Below are 21,830 nucleotides of genomic sequence, written 5' to 3'. Positions count from 1 at the left end.
GAGAGGGAGGGAGAGAGGGAGGGAGAGAGGGAGGGAGGGGGAGGAGAGGGAGGGAGGGAGGGAGGGGGAGGAGAGGGAGGGGGAGGGGAGGGGGAAGGAGAGGGGAGGGGAGGGGGGGGAGGGGAAAGGGGGGAGGGGAAAGAGGGGGGGAGACAGAGAGAGAGAGCTCCAGCGCCTCACGTGTCACTGCTGCTGTCATCCTCCTGCAGCAGCAGCTCCCTGTTGAGGCCGACCTTCTCCAGTTCCTGGCTCAGCTTGTCCAGCTCACTGCTCAGCTGCTGGCTCTTCAGTTTCTCCAGCACCAGGTCCTGCATGATGAGGAGACAGCATGGGGACAGGAGCTCAGCAAAACACAGCAGGGAGGCCAGGCACCAGGCTTGCCGGGTGTGGGCCACTGTCCACCCAGGCCATGGCTGCCTCCATGTGGAGCGAGGGGACTCAGCCCCAGGGATGCTCTTCCCGAGGAAAGTGAATGCATGTGCGTGTCCAGCCCTCCTGCTGCTGAAAACAACCAGACCAGGTGGCAGTGTGTCAAAGATGGGTCTAATATGCTGCTTCTCTAAGTCATGTATTTGAAATGCCACTTATGTTGACCTTTAAGTAGTAGGTTTGATTTCTGACATGACTGCCTTTTCAACGAAGCAACAAGTAATTCAATGTCCCTTGTAGACATTTTGAAACAGAAAATGTGTAAAGAGGGGAAAGATTGTATTTCAAACACTGGATCTGGTTTACTTTTATTTTGTAGAGACAGTATCTTGCTCCGTTGCCCAGATTGAAGTGCACTGGTGTCATCTAGCTCACTGCAGCCTTGAACTCCTGGCTTGAGTGATCCTCCCACCTCAGCCTCCTCAGTAGCTGGAACTACAGGTATGCACCAGCAGATCTGGCTAATTTCTACATTTTTTGTAGAGATGGGGCTTGCTATATTTCTAGGTTGGTCTTTAACTCCTGGCCTCAAGCAGTCTCCCTTCGTCTTCCAAAGTGCTGGGATTACAGGCATGCGCCCCCACACCCAGCCTCGGTCTACTCTTCAAAACGTGGGTGTTGAATGCACGTCAGTGATTCATTTCCTCCACCCTAGTTTACTGGGGGAGCTCTCTAGGTAGTGCCCGTTTTCTGCCTGGTGCCAGTCTTTCACATGCAGGCTTAACCCTCCTACCAAATCTTTAGACCTGAAGGGCAGTGCGACAGAGACGGTGATGCTTACCACTTGCTCCCCCAAATTTCCCAGCCACCCTGCCTCAGCTGAAGCCAGGTCACCAGCTCCAGCAAAGGTGGGAGTGACGTGGGTCACTTCCTGGCTGGGGCACTGAAGAGCCTGTGTGTGACGTTCAGCTGCCCTTTCGCCTGCCCTGGCAACTGCCCAAGCCTGGTGTTGAGACAGTGGAGCCGTGAGATCCAAACCGCCTGCACTGCTGCTTAAGCAGAGGACAGACTCCCTGGAGGCTCCCCTGGACTCTGGTGAGCAAGAGGTAAGGCTTGTTGTGATGAGCTGCGGAGATGCTGGTGGCTATCGTAGCCCAGACTAACCTACACTAACGAGCAGGGCTCTGCCTGCGTCCATATTTTGGATCTCTCCCGCACAGCACACGGAACTGCCAGCATGGATGGTCAGTCATCTTTTTCGAATGTGGAAACTGCTCAATGTTCACCAAACTGATTTCCTGCTCTCGCGTGGCTTGTGGCACCCTGTGGTTGGGTGTGGCTGTGCTGCTGAGCCCCACCCAGGCATCGTGACTTTCCTCGCTCTCGCTCTCACCTCTACCCACCACATGCCGAGGAGCCGGAAGAGGACTCCACTGGGGGGCCTGAGCCTTAAGATCTCAAGATGGCAGAAGCCAGGCGCCTGAACTTGGCTTAAGTGTGATGATTACAGTGCCTGGCTTCTCCCATGTGGGCAGGCCCCACACTAGACCCTACATGAGTGGGACTAAATGGCATTGGGCCACTCAGCTGCTGAAGCCATTTCCCAGAGCAGCCATCTCCCCATACTAAACAAATGCCCAGGTGGCCCACACAACACATGCCAGGGGAAGGAGGACATGGGATTCTGGAGAATTTTATATCCCTCAAGAGACTAACACGTTCACACTCTTTGACCCTGTGATTCCATTTCTAAGAATATACCCTAAAAAATAGTTTGACTCAGCCAGGTGCAGTGGCTCGCGCCTGTAATCCCAGCACTTTGGGAGACCAAGGCAGGTGGATCACTCGAAGTCAGGAGTTTGAGACCAGCCTGACCAACATGAAGAAACCCTGTCTCTAGTAAAAATACAAAATTAGCTGGGCATGGTGGCATATGCCTATAATCCCAGCTACTCGGGAGGCTGAGGCAGGAGAATCACTTGAACCCAGGAGGCGGAGGTTGTGGTGAGCTGAGATTGTGCCATTGCACTCCAGCCTAGGCAACAAGAGCAAATGAAACTCCGTCTCAAAAAACCCAAAAAAGTTTGATTCCTGAAAGTCTACGTGTACCAGGATGTCTAGTGTTGTTTAAAGTAGTGGAAAATAGGATTCTAGGAAAAAAGGTAATAAATTTTTAAAAATGAATTCTTCAGGAAAGGATCCTAGGAAAATTCTTTAAATAATAAATAAAAATAAAATAGTAGAAAACACTAAGACAACCTAAACGTCCAAAAACTAGTTACAGTAAACCTATAGGATTAAATATCTTGGCCAGGTGCAGTGTAATCCCAGCACTTTGGGAGGCTGAGATAGGCAGATGATCTAAGGTCTGGAGTTCGAGACCAGCCTGGTCAAGATGGCGAAACCCTGTCTCTACTAAAAATACAAAAATTAGTCATGTGTGGTGGTGCATGTCTGTAATCCCGGCTACTCAGGAGGCTGAGGCACAAGAATCGCTGAACCCGGAAGATGGAGCCTGCAGTGAGTTGAGATTGCACTGTTGTACTCCAGCCTGGCAACAAAGCAAGACTGTCTCGAAAATAAATATGGGCCAGTTGCGGTGGCTCACGCCTGTCCCAGCACTTTGGGAGGCTGAGGTGGGCGGATTACCTGAGGTCAGGAGTTCGAGACCAACCTGGCCAACATGGAGAAACCCCGTCTATACTAAAAATACAAATTAGCTGGGTGTGGTGTTGGACACCTATAATCCCACCTACTCGGGAAGCAGAGGCACGAGAATCGCTTGAATCTGGGAGGTGGAGGTTGCAGTGACCTGAGATGGCGTTATAACGCTCTAGCCTGGGTGACAGAGTGAGACTCTATCTTAAAATAAATAAATATCTTGCAGCCATTGAGAAATCGTGGCTTTGAAATCTAAATAACAAAAACCACAACATAATAAAAGCCATGACAACTCACCTGTAAGTAAGACATCACACACGTCTGTATACACATGTGCAGGGAAAATGAGGAAATGAAACAACCCAAACTATGAGGACTGGTTATCTCTGGTTCGCAAGATTGTAACACGTGGTATTTACTGGCTTCTTGGACATTTGGGTATTGCTGTTTAGAATTGGAGAACCCACCACCACCTGCCCACCCCCTCGCAGGGTCACCTGTGCCCACTCACCTCCCTCAGGGTCGTCAGTGTCCTCGCATGCACGGTGACTTGCTTGGTGAGGTCCCGGTTGTCCTTCTCCAGCTCCTTCAGCTTGCCGGCCGCATCCCGGCAGCGGGCCAGCTCCTTGTCCAGCGCACGACTCTCCTTCTCAACGGCAGACAGCTTAGCGGTGCTGTCGTCCAAGACCGCATCCTTCAGCTCCACCTGCTGCCACAGCCGCTTGGCCTCCTTCTCCAGCAGCTTCTTGTCCTTCTCGAGCTGGGCCACCTCCTGCTCCAGGGCCTTCCTGTCTTTCTCGGCCCCCTCCAGCTGCGCATTGGCCAGCCGGAGGGCCTCCAGGTCCCGCCGCAGCGCCTGGCGCTCGGCCTCCAGCTCGCCCAGCTCACTCTCCAGGGCCTGCGTCTTGCGGCCGCTGCTTTCCAGGCTCTGCTGCAGCCGGAGGTTCTCGGCGCTCACGCTCTGGTAGCTGAGCTCCAGGCGCTCTGACTTCTTGCCCAGCGCCTTGAGCAGCTCCACGTTCTTCCTCAGCTCCTCCTTCTCACGCTCCAGCTGCTGGTTCTCCCTCTCCATCTGCGCCAGCTTGGTGCTGGTGAAGCGCAGGGTCTCCACCATCCGTCGCAGCTCCAGGTTCTCCGCGTCCAGCTGCTTGTTGTCGCGCTCCAGGCCCTCGAGCTGCAGGGACACGTTCTGCAAGGTGTCCAGAGACTTCCTCAGTGTCCGGTTCTCCAGCTGCAGGCCCCGGCTCTCATGTTCCAGGGCTTCAACCTTCTCCGTGGCCGTCTCCAGGGAGGTCAGCTTCCTGGCCAGCTGCTTGTTCTCCTCCTGCAGTCGCTGCAGCTCCCTCTCCAGCTTCTCCACCTGCTCCCCCTTCTCCCTGGCCTGCTCCAGGTCCCTGCGCAGCTGCCGCTTCTCGAACTCCAACTGGCTGAGCTTGCCACTGGTCTCCGTCACCGTCTGGTGGAGGGCCTTGTTCTCCTTCTCCACGTCCTTCATGCGTGCCTCACTGCTGACCTGCGACCTCTCCCGCAGCGTCCACACGGCTCGGTTGAGGTGGTCCTTTTCCTGCTCAAGGTCCTTGATCTATGGGAAACACAAGGGGCACAATCCAGGCTGCTGCAGGAACCTATTTCAGTGACGTGGGCTCACACTGGGGGATGGGGGAGAGAAGGCTTTGAACGGCCGTCCTACCTGCGCTCAGACACTGTCTGCGTGTCCCCGAGGCCCGACGGACACAGGTGAGTGGGCACGGACACCATAACTTAGATGGCTCAGAATACACTTGGGGCAGTCAGGATGATTTTAAAACGTAAATTACATCTCTCTCCCTCGATTAAGTTTCAGTGGTTTCTCTTGGTCTCTGGTGGCCAGGCCCCGCCCACCTCTGCAGCCTCCGCTTATGCCACTCTCCACCCAGCCCAGCTGGCTGTGAATACTGCACATGTGGATCCCTCTGCCTGGAGTACTTTTCTCTGGCCATCAGCCTCACTGGTTCCTTCTCATCCTTGGGATCAGCTCCCCAAAGCAGCCTGGCATGATGATTCTAAGGGGGGCCTGCACCCCAGTATTCTCTCCCTCAGCACCCTATTCCCTTGTAGCACCCTCCTGAGATCATCTCACCTGTCACCTGGAAGTTTGCCTTCCCGGCTGTGAGCGACATCTGGGCAGGGCCCTGTCCGTCTGCTTACCGTGCGCCATTCCAACCCTCTTCTCCGGGCTTTTTATTCCTCTATTACAGACGCCAAGAAGATAAAATACTCGGGGCTGGGCATGGTGGCTCATGCCTGTAATCCCAACACTTTGGCAAGCTAAGGCGGAAGGATCACTTGAGCCCAGGATTTTGAGACCAGCCTGGGCAACATAGCGAGACTCCATCTCTATTAAACAAAACAAAACCAAAAAACGAAAATACTTGGTACCCCAGCATAATTTGTAGGCAGGGGTAGTCACATGTCAGTTCCGGCCAACGTGACGTCTACGGAGCATCTGAGAGGGCTTCCCTGCGCCTCTGAGCCCTCCACCTTTCCCCTGCTTGCACTTTAGGGATGTGCAGCGGCCACTGCTGAGGCTGGCGGGGCCGCAGGCGAGATGCCTGGTTCCTGATGGCATCCCTCAGCCACTACATCAGCCCTGGACTGCCTGCCCTGGGGCTGCTCGTAGTGTGAGGCAAATGAAACCATGCAGGTCTGCCGGGGTCCTAAGTGCATTTGCAGATGGAGCATTCCTCGCCCTGCACACTCAGCAACGTGGAGCAGCATCCTTGGCCTCTGGGTGGAGGACCCACTCCATCCCAGGAGCACCACCCTCTCTCTCCCCCCGGGGTCACAACAATCAAAAATGTTTTGAGACATTGCCAAATGTCCCCTGGGAGGCAAACTTCACCCCACCTTTTACCACTGCCATCTGGGAAACTGAGAATTGCTGGTTTAAGCTGCAGCTAAGATAGGTAACAGGTAACCCACGCATCCATAGTACAGTACCAGGAATGGCTGTAATCCTGGCTCTCCGTCTTGCAGGCAGGGGTTCTAGGAGGGGCGTTAGTGGTGGAGGCACCCACCTGCCTGGCTTTGTCAGCCTTTAAGGTCTCCATGTCACTCTGCAGCTGCTCCTTCTCTCTGATCAGCTCTTCACTGAGGGTCTCCAGATCTTGGTTGCTCTGCTTTTCCCTCTCCAGCTGGGTTTGTAACTTTTCAATCTGCAGAACCAAAAGACCCAGCCCAGTGCAGATGTCAGTCCTACGAAGTAAACCATTATTTAAAACAAAACAAAAAGCTCTCAGCCCCACAGAACACACTAATGGGTCTTTTCTCAAGGGAAGACCTCCTGGCATCATTCTGTAGCAACCTCCCCACACCGCAGCTGTCACTGTTAAGACAGAAAGGTCACCGGCATCAACCCATCGCCATCCCCCTAGCCTCCCTCTGCCCCATCCTTGCTGCCATGTGCTCCACTGCCTGGGGCCACCACTGCTGGGTACCCTCGACGGCTTCACATGCATCCATCTCCCTGTCCTCCCGGAGACTCCCTGCCTTGGCTGGGAATGTCACCTGGCTGCTCAAGCAGCCCTCTGTTATATCTCTTCCGCTTTCATCTCCATGTAAATCTTCTCCAAGCCCTGTCCTTCCCACCTTTTCTACGTCCACCATCTCCAGCACAGGCTAGGCCACATGTCATCTGCCTGGACAGCCACCCAATAACCTGACATCAAGCTCTTATGCCAGAACCCAGCTGTGCCCAGCCCTCCTAAACACGAACTACCTAAACAGAGTTCCTCATGCTTCCCGGTGCACACCAGTGCCTGGATGACTTGCTGAAATGCAGATTCTGACTTAACCCTTGCCTTTTTTTTTTTTTTTTTTTTTTTGAGATGGAGTTTTGCTCTTGCTGCCCAGGCTGGAGCTCAATGGCACAATCTTGGCTCATTGAAACCTTTGCCTCCCAGGTTCAAGCAATTTTTCTGCCTCAGCCTTCTGAGTAGCTGGTATTACAGGCACTTACCACCACACCCAGCTAATTTTTGTATTTTTAGTAGAGACAGGGTTTCACCATGTTGGCCAGGCTGGTCTCGAACTCCTGACCTCAGGTGATCCACCCACCTTGGCCTCCCAAAGTGCTAGGATTACAGGCGTGAGCCACCGCGCCCAGCCAACCCTTGCATTTCTGATTGCTGCTACTTCTGGTCTAAAGGTGTGATTTCTCGGGTCCTACCTGCCCTTGCTGGACCCCTTATCTTTTTCATTCTGTAATTATTTGCCCTACACTCCAGTCCATCCCTGAAGAACGCCCAAGCCCCTGACGGACACTTGCTATGCTGAGACACGGGCTGGCTGCAGGCCTTCTGGCCCCCAGAGGGTTTCCTGTCCTCTCTGCAGTCCCTGGCTCGGACGATGGTCTCGTATGGTGCAGGACCCTGACCCTCAGCTCCCACGCTGCAGATGTCTTTACATGAGCTGCTCTTGCCTCTCATGACAGACCCCCAAAGGGTTGCTTGCCCCTCTTCCTCTAAAAATAAGAATTCATTTTCCTTCTTGACCCAGAGAATGAACTCTTATGACTTCAATACAAAAGCTATAGACACAGAGGAGGGAGGGGCTTCTCTAGGACCCATGGAGGTGCTTTCAGTTACAGGGAAAGAGGCTTTACCTTCAGGGAACTGTGGTTTCCACAGAGGTCCCACACCAATGCAAGCATGCAGCCTGGGCTACACTCAGGGTAAGTGGAGAGCCAGGCTGGCACTAGGCGCCCCTGTGGGACTCGGCAGGGCCAATGGGCTTGCTTACTGACTAGGAAATGCGAGCTGGAGGGTGAGGTTGAAGAGGGAAATTCAGGATGAGCTGAGCTGGCTGGGGGTCTCCCGGGCTGAAGCACAGCCCGCCTCCTCTGGGTGCTGAAGGGTTCACCTGTCAAACGCTGGAGAGCACCCCTTACATGTGAGGCTCTGGGCTGGGTATTGGGGCCAATAAAGCAGTCAGTGAGATGTGGACAGAGGGTGAAGGGAGAACCACCCCGCAGGGTAGGGCCAGATTCCAGCCAGGCCCAGGACAGGCCGAGGCCAAGAGGGAGGAGAGGCTCCAGGGACACAGGACGGCTCTGCCTGCGAACAGCAGCCCCTCCCTTCCAGTGACCCTGAAATCAGGGAGTGTGTGCCACGGCAGGGCCTCCCGAGGGCCACAGCAGAAGAGGCTGGTGCTGGGCCAGGGAGGAAGCGGGTAGGGCCTGAGAGATCAGCATCAAAAGTTGTGATGGGTGGGTGGTGCCCCTGCCAGGTCCTGTTTGTACAGAGGAGGGGCCACGGCAGACAGGACAAGGATGCCTGAGCACCACCCTGGCAACCTGCCAGGAGGGGACCCAGACTGTCACTAGGCCATAGAGATGACACTGCAGGCTTTCTGGGGGAGAGTCGTGAGGACCTGCAGCATTTCTCATCTTCCTAAAAGTCAATTCTTCTTTATCATGGCCAAGGTTGGACAGCCCCTTATGAAAACATTCCCCATGCTAGGCCCATGTGAATCTAAGAAACCAAAACGCTGAGCCAGGCAAGGTGGCTCGCACCCGTGATCCCAGCACTTTGGGAGGCTGAGGCGGAAGGACTGCTTGAGCCCAGGAGTTTTGGGACCAGCCTGGGCAACATAAGGAGACCCCAGTTCCAAAAAATAAAAAAAATAGCTGGGCATGGTGGTACATGCCTGTGGTCCCAGCTACTCGGGAGGCTGAGGTGGGAGGATCACCTGAGCTCTGGAGATCGAGGCTGCAGTGAGCCACCATCACACCACCGCACTCTAGCCTGGATGACAGAGCAAGACCCTGTCTCAAAAAACCGAGTCACTTTGCCCATGCTGCCCCACACCGGGAGACGTAGCATGAGATGGGGGTGTTTTCTGTTGTCCTACACAGAGCAAAAACCACCTGGCGGCTAAAACGCTGCAAGGCACACAAAGCTTCAAAAGGACAAGAGTGAGGAGCCAGGCAGGAGAGGTCCCACGAGGGAATTCAAGGGACCAGTTCCCAGAATGGGGGGGACTGTTCCCAGCCTCAGACATCAAGAACCCACAGAGCGGCCGGGAGCGGGGGCTCACATTGTGAGGCCGAGGTGGGTAGATCACCTGAGGCAGGGAGATCAGCCTGGCCAACACCGCGAAGCCCCATCTCTATAAAAACACAAAAATTAGTTGGGCAAGGTAGTGCACGCCTGCAGTCCCAGCTACTCTGGAGGCTGAGAAAGGAGAATCGCTTGAACCCAGGAGGTGGAGACTGCAGTGAGCCGAGATCACACCACTGCACTCCAGCCTGGGCAACACAGCGAGACTCCATCTCAGAAAGAAAAAAAAAAAAGAACCAGCAGAGCCAGGGGACCCAGTCTCCTGCCACAGTGATGCCTCAGTAAGCGACACGGCCAGGACTTACGATGGGTTGGGAGATACCCAGACATGCCCGTCCTGCATGGCAATCAGCCAGCAAGAGCACTCTGGCCTCCTCCCTCAGACAATCTGACAGCTGGGGCGTTCAGAACCCACGATACGCTGGTGCCCCCGCAGTGTGAGGCAGGTGGAGGAGAGGTCCTCCAACCTGCAATGACCAAGACCTGTTGGCAATCCCTAGTCTCTGAGTGGCGCCATCCTGTGCCTGAGATGGAATCCGCCACGTAACAGGGATCCTCTTCACTGCAGAGCGAGTCTGGCTTGTAAACTCTCATGTTCGCCCTGATGTCTGGCGTCTACTGTGCTGCCAGGAAGACCTAACAGCTGTCCTTAAAAGACTACACAGTTGAGCTCTCTCTCCATCCCATAAACCTGGAGGAGGCAGGGAGCGCTGACCTGACTGTTTCACCACCAGCAAGAACCTAAGATGTTCCCTCCATACACACCTAGGCTTTGCAGCCACGAGGACGTGATCATTATCACTGCAGCCAACTGCTCAATCTCTGCTATTCGGTACCTTACCGCCTCCCCTCCCCAAGTCTCTACTGCATGCTTTACAACTGTGCACTGCTCTCTTTTTACTGAGCACTCACTGTGTGCAGAATCCATCACACACACTACCTCCTCTAATCCTTACGACAGCCAGCAGGTAGTGTCACATGAGAAGAAATGCTCTTTGGCTGCTGCTAAACTTCCTGGCACAAGTTTCAAAAACCCTTGGAATCTCCAAAGTGACAGGTGTCTTTCTCGTATGCTGAGATGAATGGGGGCTGGGGGCTCCTGGATAGCCTCAGGATGGGGGCTGGTGGCCAAAGGAACCAACCACGTTATTAGAGAGTTGACATTTTCAGGCCTCTCCTTCCGCCAGGGAGGAGACAGGGGCTGGAGGCTGAGCTCATCAAATGGCCAGTGATGGCCATTTGATGGTAATCAATCATGCCTCCATCATGAAACCTCCAGAAAAACCCCAAAGGACCGGGTCAAAAAGTGTCCAGACTGGTGAGCATGTGGCGGTACTGCAGGGCACCCGCAGAGGGCAGGGTAGAGTCGCACACTCCCCCACCCACCGTCCTGGGCATCCACTCCACCTGTGCGTTGTATACTTTGTAATAAACAAGGAATACTAAGCCATCTAGGCAACAGCAGAGCCCACGAAGGGAACGACAGGAACCTCTGATCTACAGCCAGCCTGTCAGAGGCACAGGTGACAATCTGGACTTGGACTGACACCTGTAGTGGAGGCAGTCTGGTGCGACTGAGTCCTTAGGCTGCAGGGTCTGCGCTAACACCAGGTAGTTTCAGAACTGAGTTAAATTGTAGGAAACCCACACACCTGGTGTAAGCAGTGAAGTACTGGAAACAGTGGCGTGGAAGAGCAGTTTTCTTTTTACAGGCAGGCACCCCATCAACCCCATTTCACAGACGAAGACGATGAGGCACATGAAAGTCCCATGTCCAGGTCATCCTCTAAAGGCAGCGGAGCAGGGGCAGGGCCACGCCCCCTCTTCTGGTTCTCCCCAGTCCTCACTCCTATTCCTATGACAACAGTGGTGACTGCACCTGGCTTCTGCCCACCCCCTGACACCTGCATGTTCTACCTGGCCACCTCCTTCCTGTGTGCTCCAGCCAAGCACTAGGGAGGGTAGGAGGGAGCCCGAGGGCTCAGTGCCTCCCGCTGACCTAAGGAGGCCGAGGTACCTTCTTGCTGAGCTGTTGGTTCTCCTTCTCCAGCTCACTGCACTTGAGGCCACTCTCCTCCAGCACAAGGGACGCGTCCCGCAGCCCCTGGATGGTGCTCTGGAGGCTCTGGTTCTCCTTCTCCAGCTTCAAGATGCGGCTGGACGCACACTCGTTCAGCTCAAACACAAACGACTTCCTGGAGGCTGAAGCACAAAGTCGGGTCAGAGCCCAGCGTTCTGTGGGCCTTTGCTTCCTCTCTCTGCCCCAAGCTCTGAGACAGTCATCAGCCCGGGAGTCCAGGGTCTCAGGGGCTAGGGAGGAGCTCCCACAGGTCAGCTGGGGACCCTCCCTCCTGCCCCTCCACGCCCAGTGCCGAGGGTTCCTCTGTAGACTTGGCTGGGGTCTGTCAGGGCAGCAACCCAGGGCTCAAGAAGGCGACAGGTTACGGTCTGGGAGCCAATGCAAGGGTGAACGGCTGTGTCACATGGTCACGTATGAGCACCATTTGCCTTCCAGGCTGCTAACCTAACTGTCTAATCAAGGATTTTAGAGGCTAACAGAGATAGCACATAGGCGACGTTTGCCATGACCCCCAGAGCTAGTGGACATCTCGGCTGCTCACAGGCGGGGGCGTGTAATTGACCACTCCTGTCAGCCACGGGTGGTTGAAAGCTACACTGGAACATGTGCCAGGCACTTATCAGCCTGGAAGAGATCCTATGCAGAGAATTATTTTGTGACTTCACAATTATGTTGAAGAAAAGCATGATAGTATATGCAAATTGCTTTTAAAATTCTAAGTGAGATGAAAAATAAGCTAAAGATAGTAAAAGGCTATCTGCTTTTAAAGAGCTCCGATGCAGATGGAGAAGGGAAGAGTCTCAAGTCAGGAATGGGAGTTCCTGGCCCCCTCCTGCCATGGCACGTGCAAGATTTTAGTTAAGTCATGGGGCTGTTTCAGGAAAGAAAAAAAGGTGCAAAAGCCCTCTTAAGAAGGGAGCCACGACCCTGAACCCACCATATACCCGACTCAGTGCCACGTCCTCATCCCTTAGGGCCTTTCCACACTGTTGCTAACACAGCAATTCCCACGGCCGTTCTTCACCCTGGGGCTGAGGGTAGAGGAGGGTGATGGCTTTCACAGCAAACACATAAATGTGTGTGTTCAGATCCCCTGGGTGATCATAAAGACTGAAGACTGGCTCATTTCCCTTTGAGTCTTCATCCTCTACCAAGGATAAGGACACCGACCACCCAACAGGCCAAAACGCCCTAAAGACCCAAAGCAACCACAGGCGAGCAGTGGAGGGGATGGTGTGCCCCTGACCGCAGCCCAGTGCTGACACACATGCACTCCACGTACAAGGACACTTGGAGGCCTCTGTCCCAACTAAGCTCTCAATGAAACTAACCAAACCTCAACACCGAGCCTCAAGTAAGACTCCATTATTTGAAAACCTGTGGCCATCTGGACAGTGCCTTTGCAGAATTCATGGAAGAGAAAACCTGTTTTTAAAATTATAGAAAAATATACTAAAAATGTACCGTTTTAACCGTTTTTAAGTGTGTGGATCTGTGGCATCAGGTACAAGCACACTTTTCCACAACCGTCACCACCATCCCTTTTCACCTTCCCAAACTGAAGCTCTGTGCCAGAGAATTTTTAAGGTTCTCTAAGTTAAACAATGGAATCGATGTTTCATTTCCTCTGCCATTAAAATCACTGCCTTGAAGACTATTAAAATGACACAATGGTTTACTACTAAAACGCCAGTGCTTCTCCTTTTTCTTAAGAGACTCTCTCCCTCTCCTCTAGGGTGGAGTGCAGTGGTGTGATCCCGGCTCACTGCAATCTCCACCTCACAGGTTCAAGTGATTCTCCTGCCTCAGCCTCCTGAATAACTGAGACTACAGGCATGCACCACCACACCCAGCTAAGTTTTGTATTTTTAGTAGAAACAGGGTTTCGCCATATTGGCCAGGCTGGTCTCGAACTCCTGATCTCAAGTGATCTGCCTGCTTCAGTCTCCCAAAGTGCTGGGATTACAGACGTGAGTCACCACATCTGCCCAGTATTTCTTTACTGGTGCTACTCTCATCAACCCCCAGCAACCAGAGTAACTGGGTATGTCTTAGTAAGACAGACAAGAGCTGCCCTCTGCGGAACACATGGGCTGGGCCCAGGCTCATGCCCCACTGTCTCCTCTCACTCATCCTCACAGCCATCTTGTGAGGCAGGGTCACTGCCCCTGTTTTGCAGGTAAGGAAAGTAAAGTTTGAAGAGGTTGAGTACTTGCCCTAGGTCACCCAGCTAACTAGTGGAGGAGCCAAGGCTTTATGCCAGGTCCTTCCAGCTCTCGAAGCCACTGCCCCACACGCTCAAGCTTTGCTTGCACAACGCCATCACTCCAGCCAATGCTAGAATGATGTCAGCTCCTAGCTAGACACTAGAAGTTGACAACGCTAAGAATAAATCATGGTATTGACCTTGAAGGGCTCACACATTACACAAAATAGTCTAAATCGGTGAGGCCTTCTGACCCCACCGCCACCGCGGTCTCTGAGTCTAACAAATACATTTATTTGATGGTAGACCATCCTAGGTTGCCTGTACCACCTCTCTGTTCCACCAGGGGGCGCCCCCAACTTGGACTTCCAGAGGCACGGGATTTGGGGGGGATCCCCCTTGTGCAGAGAGCGCCCAAAGCACAGACAGCTAACTTCTCACAGAGTCACACTTTAACTGATTTTAGGTTCAGAACTGATAGGAACCCCCAAATACAAGAAATATTCAGGTTTTCAATAATCTTTCCATAATGCTTAGAAGTCTACCAGAATTTTTAAAAGCCACCCCCTAAACAAGCCAAAAGCCCCATCACACTCTGGAAAGTCTAAGTAACAATGAACTTGCACTATCAGGTGCATGGGAACAGTGAGCGTGTGCTATTTTCAAACACAGGAACTGGCTCATTGTTTGCCGGGGCTGAGGCTTCCTGTGCCGGGGGCTGACGGTGGCCCCACCCATATTTCCCATGACTGACACCTTGTCTCTGGGCATGGGGCAGTGGGCAGCAGAGCAAGCCCAGGAGGGAAGGAGAGGCCCATCAGAGGAGCTGAGAACCTGGGTCTCAGGGGGAGCAGCCACTTAGCACCCTCCCCACGCAGGAGAAGGAGAACAGGCTGCATCCATCTTGCCCAATTATGCAAATGAATGGAGGAAATAATGCCCAGGGTACATTTATAGCAGGGATTCGTTGGCCACTGGTGATAGCTCCTGCCATCCAGGGCTTTCAAGCCATCCACAGATGGCCTAAGGGAGCCTCTGGGCGTCAGCACACTCTAATCTGGAAGCTCCTGGGAATGTCCATATGGGAACTGGGAAACCTGGCAACACTTAATTTGTGTTTTGCGTCCTGACATCAAGGCTGCCAAACCCCTCATGTCTTCCCCGGGGAGAACTGTAATGAAACAGTTCCAAGTGGCGCTTGAAGGAAATCGTGTTTGCTGGGGATGAATGGATGGGCTGACATGGCAGATTCAGAGCCCAAGGCTCAGCTCCCTGGACACGGTGGCCAGGCTGGCTCCCCGGCACCAGGCGCTACCTACCGTCTGACAAGTCTGCGTTCTTGGACAGCTGCTCCAGCTCCCAGCCAAGGTGGGCAGATTCATTCATGCTCTGCTTCTGTGCAATCTCAAGGACCATGTTTTCTTCCAGCAGCTCCTCAATTCGTTTCTTATCTGCGTCCCGGTCCTGTGGCAGGAAGAGGCAAGAAGTGAGGCTGCACAGCTGGGGAGCGCTTGGGACAAGCCTCAGCCCCTGTACAGCTACCATCATGTGCTGTGAATGAAGACGCACTGGCTCACTTCCAAATACACAGAGCTGTGCAGACACAACCAGCACAGGGCCCTGCTATGAGAGGCACCCTGACCTGGCTACCTCAGTTATGAAGAGAGTACCAAGGTCCCTAACTGAATGCTGTCTGAACAAAGTGACGTATTGCACAGGGCTTTAAAGCAAGCATGCAGCAACGGGCAGCTTCATGGCTCTGGCGAAGCCCTGACAGGCCTTGAAAGCTTTTAAGAAGCTAACAAATCACAGCTCACCCCATACCATTGACACCGGCAGAAGACACACATGTACACTCATTCCTACAGAAAAGCAATAGAGAAGTCAAGTGCTCTGTTTGTGGGCGTTAAGTGGCGCCCACTCAAGCCTGCCAATTTTAGCAAGCTACTCCCCGCAGTCGACAAGTCACTGGTGGTAGTGGTGGCAGCAGCAGCAACAAACCCAGAAGCTAAACTATCAGAGAAGGGTACGGCATAAACCTGAAGCTGCTCCCATCCGTTTTCTTTTCTTTCTTTTCCTGAGACAGGGTCTTGCTCTATCACCCAGGCTGGAATGCGGTGGTGCGATCAGAGCTCACTGCAGCCTCTGCCTCCCAGGCTCAAGCAACCCTCCCGCCTCAGTCTCCCCCAAGTAGATGGGACTATAGTGTCATGCCACCACGCCCGATTGTTTAGTTTTTGTAGAGATAGGGTCTCGCTAGGTTGCCGGGGCTGGAACTTCTGGACTCAAAGAATCCTCCCACCTTAGCCTCCCGAAGTGCTGGGATTACAGGAACGAGCTGCTCTGCCCGCCCCCAATCTGTTTTCAGTGCAGTAACAACACAGCCTTGCAGTACCAATTCCAGGTCGTGAAGCTTCGATTTCAGCTGCAGGTTCTCCTTCTCCAGCTCATGGACTTTATCACCCCGAGCCCGCGCAGCAGTCAGCTGTTCCTCCAGCATGGCCTTGGTTTCAATTAAAATGATATTATCTTCTCTCAGCTCCTGGTTAGCAAAAACATACATGAGAACCATCAGATAAAGGCACCTGGGTCATTAGGACAGAATTCTAAAACCAAAGCTCTTTCAGGCATCTGGACGCAAAGAAACAATCTAGAAGGAAGCCCAAGGCAGGAATGTTTTTCTCCACTTTTTTGTCATTCTCACCACCACACCCCTCCTTTTCTTTTTTTTGAGATGGAGTCTCTCTGTGTCGCCTAGGCTGGAGTGTAGTGGCGCGATCTCGGCTCACCACAAGCTCTGCCTCTCAGGTTCAAGTGATTATCCTGCCTCAGCCTCCTGAGTAGCTGGAATTACAGGCGTCCACCACCATGCCTGGCTAATTTTTGTATTTTTAGCAGAGATGAGGTTTCGCCATGTTGGCAAGGCTGGTCTTGAACTCCTGACCTCAGGAGATCCACCTGCCTCAGACTCCCAAAGTGCTGGGATTATAGGTGTGAGCCACCTTCACCCTTTTTAATCAGGCAAGGACAATGGACTTTCTCTGCTATAAGAAAAAAAAATCCATACATCAAGATAGGCTGGGAATGGTGCCAAGGCTTTGACTTCCCTAATCTCATCTGGACGGACAAGGGGGCTCTGAGCCCATTTCCTTAGCAAGGAAGGAGTAGGGCCAAGACTCAATCCTAGGTTCCAGGTGTGAGTCTAGACCTCTGAATTCAACATTCATCCACTGATGTGGGACCTGGAAAAAAGCAGCTATTCAGATAAGCTTTCATTCAATACACTGCTTCTGTGGGAGTCTCTTACAAACACTCTTAGAAAACAAAAGTTCTCGGCGGTTTCCTGGAAATGAGGGTCTTTAAGGCAATTAAGTTGCAGCACAGCAAACCACGTGAATGTGAGCGCCACGAATATGTACAAAGGAACAGTGGCGATGTCTTCGCTTGCGCATGTCACTGCCTGTGACAAAAGTAGATCCGGATCTGCTAACCCCAAGAAAACAGCCACTATTCCTTTGCTAAGGGTCTTCTTGGTTTCTCTTCTCCTGGGTCCTTCCAAGCACCGCTTGGTATCTGGTAGGGGGAGGGGACTAAACTTCCCCCAAATGCCTTTGCAGGTTATAAACAGCACACGCCAGGAATGTGTGCACTTCTTTCAGTGGGCAGAGTTGTCTAAGGTTTGCCCCACTCATGACTCACACTGGGAACCAGGCTGGGAGTTTCTGTCCATCTTCCCATGTGGGCCAGAATCCAAGACTCCTGGTAGGGGGGAAAGCCACATGCTTTCCCGGCAGCGGACACAGCTTTGATCAAAGCCTGGCAGCCGGTGAGGGCTTGGCCATTAAGACTCTGGATTCAACTGTGTGCCCTCTCTCTGCCTGTCCCCAGCAGAGACCATGTTTACTATGTGACTGGCCCTGTCCCAGGCAATCCAGGTCCTGCCTTACTTACAGTGGCCCTCAGAGGGAGGCAGGGACAGTTCCTTCCTGCAGATGCAAGACCGACTCAGAAAAAATAAGCAATGAGCTCAAAGCCACGAACTTAGTGAGGTGCAAAGCCAGGGTCTGAACTCAGGCCAAAGAGCTACAAACCCTGTGTTCTCCCCACTGCCATCGGCTCCCTGAAGCCCACCCTTGAGGGGCTCGTGTGGGTAAGAGAGGCCCCTCCTGTACTAATGATACAAGGCATAGCACAATGGCAGGCTTCAAAGCAGAGAGGCCCAGCCTTTTCTCTCTGGCTATCGCCCCCACTGTTCCCACCAGCGTTCCAGCAGGGGCCACCGCCAGCACTCCCCAGCATTACAACCCTCAGGCCCTGAGCAACCACAGCACAGGCTGCCCACTGCTTCACCCTCACAACCAACTCCTATTCAGCCTTCAAGACCCAGCCTAAGTTGCCCCCTCTGAGAAGTGCTTGGGGATTCACTGTGTCCCACCCATATCAGGCTTCTGGGTTCCTTGTGTTCCCTGGGTCTGCTCTGAGGTGACAGCAGCCTGCCTGTCCTGCTCCCCGATACCAGGAACCCCGGGCAAGATTCATCTGCTTTTGCTCTCATGAGCCTCACACAAGTGTTCAATAACACCAGTTGGCCAATTCATGCCACAAGGAGGTCAAAGGCAGCATGTGAGGTGCGCCTTAAGGAACTCAGAGACTGCTCGGAACACATGGAGATGCCCAGGAGGGGGAGATGGCAGGGAACAGAAGATCTCTAACCATGATTCAGACATGCCACAGTTTTCCAGCCATTTCAGCCTCTACCATATATAAGGCAAGAGAAATATCTTGACAGCTTTGCACACCCCACCACCACCTCTGAAATGAGAAGGCAGATCCAGAAGAAGCTGCGCCCAAGCTCCCGAAGCAAGCCCAGGGCTGCCCTGCGTACCCGGCGAGGAGGAGTGGGAAGCCCGAGTCCACACCTCTGCGTAGCTGTCCAGGGCCAGAAAGCCCCACCATGGCCCTGACCACAGGTGACCTCGGAGACTATTTAAAGGCCTGACCCAGCCCAGCAAACAGCTGAGGGGGCCACACTCGTGAAGTCACAGGCCAGGCCTGAGAGCTGCTCCAGGTGGCTCCAGAGCTCCCTTCTAATCTGCTACTGCGATCAGGGCGTGATTAGGCATGGGAGCCAACAGGCCCTGATCCCCAAGGCTGCTATGCACGCTAGCTGCGGGGCCTCTCAACCCTGGATTCCTCCTTTATGGGATGGGCCCGAGGACAGGGTGACGCCGAGCTCGGATGATGTGTGTGAGATAGTCTGTGCGCAGAGCCTGAGATCTACGAACTTGCCAGCTGCCACCACTAACTCACACTGACAGGGTACCTCCAGCACTGCCCGATGAGCACCTATCATGTTAACAGCAAACACTAGGGTGTCTCCTGACCCCCTAGGAGCACACAACACCAGACGGGGTGCAGAATCAGAAACAAGCAGTCCCTCACCAGGGAGCTCGGCAGCAACCACGAAGCCGCACGGTTTCCTAAGATGGCCACAGCAGCGGGAGGCCACCAGGGAGTCCTCAGTGTGAGGGGCTGGGTCTGCTGCCTCAGGGCGGGCAGACCTCCTACCCACCCAGGAGATATCACCACACTCTGAAGGCTACCTGCTCATCCAGCTTCATGGACAGCCCCTCAACTTTACGGAAGACCTGCCTGTTTTTACACTGCACCTGCTTTGAGGAGCCTGGGGGACTTAAACCTTAAAACATCAGGTGTGTCCTGTTCAACACCTGAGTGTGCTGAACCTCATCACAACTCCTCAGCAGTTGTTAAGAAACGAGGGACACACTAAGTCCCAGGTGGAAGCAGAAGACCTCCCCGTGTTCAAGCTGTTCTTAGTAAGTGCCCTGAATTTTGACATTCCCTGATTTAGTATGACGTGACGTGTCAGCTCTAACACGAGCTGCTGGAGGCTGGGGCCCTTCCTCAGGCCTCCATGGCCTCTCAGACAGTGGCAGCCCCTCGCCCCTCCTAGGAGTACCCTTCTATCAGCACTCCCCGCACCCCCTCTATTTTTTCCTTCCTGTGAAGGCTGAAGCTCACATTCACTCACAGGCAGGCATCAAGGTCTTAGGCAGACAGTCATTCCCATCCTGGGTCCCCCTGATTTGCAACTGCCATGCTGAGCAAGCTATTAATTAATTGTCAGTTTCCTCATCTGGAAAGAGGGGAGGAACTGGCAGCAGTGAGGGGCTGACACCATTCCTGGCAGGCAGGGAACGCTCCACAGATACGCAGTCGTTACTGCTCCCTGAAAGACCTGATCATGCACCTCATTTGGGCCAGACCTTGGGACTGTGAAGGCCAAGTCAGGCAATGCTTTCAGCTCTGCAGGTTGTAAGTCTCTGTCACAACTACTCAACGCCACAGAGGGGTCATGCAGAGACCACAGCTGCGTTAGCTGTGTTCCAACACAACTGTGTTCATAAAAACTCATGTGGGCCGGGTTTGACCAGGGAATTGCCATCTACTGATCCCTGAGCTAGAAGGTGCATGGGGCATAGAGGACCGGGAGTCAATAAGGCACGGACCCTGTCTCCAAAGAGCTTCCACTCTGGTCGGGAAACAGACAGGAAAGTGCCGCACGATGGGTGCCGCCTGCAGTCTGGAGGCGTTTCTAGGTAACCTGGAGCAGGAGGCCGGGAGACTCGGCCCGCACAGCTCAGCACCCAGCCCCTGACCTGGCCCCAGAGTCTGAGGAGTGAGCAGGGAGGAGGAAGCACGTGTGCAAAAAATCCCAGGGGTCCTGGGGGAGCAGAAGGGGGTGAGCGGCAGACGAGGATGCAGTGTGGATTTTAGCCAGGAGCCTTGGGGAGCGGCTGCAAAGGCCTCCTCTGCAGGACAGACGGAGGCAGAGCAGCCAGTCCAGGGAGGGCACTCCGTGGGCCGACTCTGGAATAACATGAGCGAGGATGCCAGTGAGGCCGAGGCGCACTCATCAACACCCACCTCAACCAAGGACATGCTGGGAGGTGAGAAACAGGCTTATAAACAGAAGGGGCCCCTGGGGGTGGGGAGGAAGACAAAGAACCAAGGTGGCCCGGTGTTCTGGCCTGAGCACCCCAGTGGATGTGACTCCAGACCAGAGACAGGACAGGCAGGTGTGGAGGAAAGACAGGGACTCTGAATACACCGGCCTTTAGATGTCTCTGGACTACACGGGTGCACTGAGGTCCGGAGCACAAGGCAGAGCCCCAGCCAAAGATGAAGGCCTGGGACTCAAGGGCCTATGTGTGGGCTAAGGGAAGGGGGCAGGGCAGGTGAGCCATCCCTGGAGAAAGCCCAGAGGAGCAGCAGAGGGCGAGGGGTGAATGAGGGTCCCCACACAGAGGGGTGGGCCTGCGAGGGGACGTTGAGAGTCTGGGAGGGGGAGCGGAAGCTCAGGGAGGAAGTGGTGGGAGGGGCTGGGCTGAGCAGTGCTTGCCGGATATGTCCATGTCAGGAGCATCCTTCAATGGCAAGAGTGGCTTTGGTGAGTAGGGGCTCAGGCAGGCAGGTGGCCCCAGACTGGGGGAAATGGGCCCACAGCAGACACTGCTTTCACACAGGTCTACCTTTGAGGGCGAGCCCAGGGAGAGGCAGCTGTAGAGAGTGGGAGCAACGTGGGAAGGTCTGTTTTAAGTTAAAGATGGGAGAGTCTCAGGGGCCCTAAGGCACTGGACTCAAATCAGCAAACTTCCCGAGCACCTTTTCCTCCGAGGAGGACTGAGACCTCGGAGAGCTGCCGGAGATGCTGCCTGGGGCCAGAGGAGGCTGGAGGAGGGCAGGACAGACCAGGCCACAGCAGGTGACCCTTCCCGTCACCATGGGAGGAGGGGTCTGTGTGTGTGCAAGAGAGAGAGAGGAGAGAGAGAAAGACAGACACCATTCTGGGATTGATCATTAGCCCAGCTCCTCACTGGCCAGTGCTGGCCAACAACCTTCCCTGTCCCTCTGGCTAACCCCTCACTGCAGAGATCTGTTCCAGGATCCCCAGTTCCTAAGGCAGCTCCCTGTTGGGGAGGCTCCCTGGGGAGAGGTGCACCTCAGGATAAGCCCATTGCAAACATGCTCCTGTATCACAGGATGCCAAGGACTCAGACATGCCCAGAGCACCCCCACTTTCACAGATGGGGACAAGACTTGCTTAACATCTGGAAAGCTGGGTATAGACTGTGCCCAGTTAAGCCTCTGTCCAGCTAGGCGTCTGCCCTGGGTGTAGACTGTGCCCAGCTAGGCCTCTGCCCTGAGTGGAGACTATGCCCAGCTAGGCCTCTGCCCTGAATGTAGACTGTGCCCAGCTAGGCCTCTGCCCCCGGGTATAGACTGTGCCCGGCTAGGCCTCTGCCCCCGGGTATAGACTGTGCCTGGCTAAGCCTCTGCCACGGGTATAGACTGTGCCCAGCTAGGTCTCTGTCCCGGGTATAGACTGTGCCCA

At 54.1% G+C, this 21,830-nt stretch overlaps 1 protein-coding gene across 5 annotated transcripts in view; it reads right to left on the bottom strand.

The window, feature by feature from the left end:
• Window positions 1-21,830, bottom strand: part of CCDC88C (coiled-coil domain containing 88C) — a 150,101-nt gene that overhangs the window by 40,371 nt on the left and 87,900 nt on the right. For all 5 annotated transcript variants that reach the window (XM_032287622.1, XM_032287624.1, XM_032287627.1 and 2 more), the window contains 6 exons: window positions 15,810-15,956; window positions 14,734-14,878; window positions 11,146-11,330; window positions 6,087-6,224; window positions 3,542-4,612; window positions 181-308 (listed from right to left, as the gene is read on the bottom strand). In XM_032287622.1, the coding sequence (XP_032143513.1) occupies window positions 181-308; window positions 3,542-4,612; window positions 6,087-6,224; window positions 11,146-11,330; window positions 14,734-14,878; window positions 15,810-15,956 (1,814 nt within the window). The remainder of the gene's footprint in view (window positions 1-180; window positions 309-3,541; window positions 4,613-6,086; window positions 6,225-11,145; window positions 11,331-14,733; window positions 14,879-15,809; window positions 15,957-21,830) is intronic.

Source organism: Sapajus apella, unplaced genomic scaffold, assembly GCF_009761245.1.
Source record: "Sapajus apella isolate SASKATOON/1434 unplaced genomic scaffold, GSC_monkey_1.0 scaffold20, whole genome shotgun sequence".
Classification (NCBI taxonomy): Eukaryota; Metazoa; Chordata; class Mammalia; order Primates; family Cebidae; genus Sapajus; species Sapajus apella.
The sequence above is the reverse complement of the archived record's forward strand: the minus strand, read 5'-3'. Positions and strand labels throughout refer to the sequence as shown.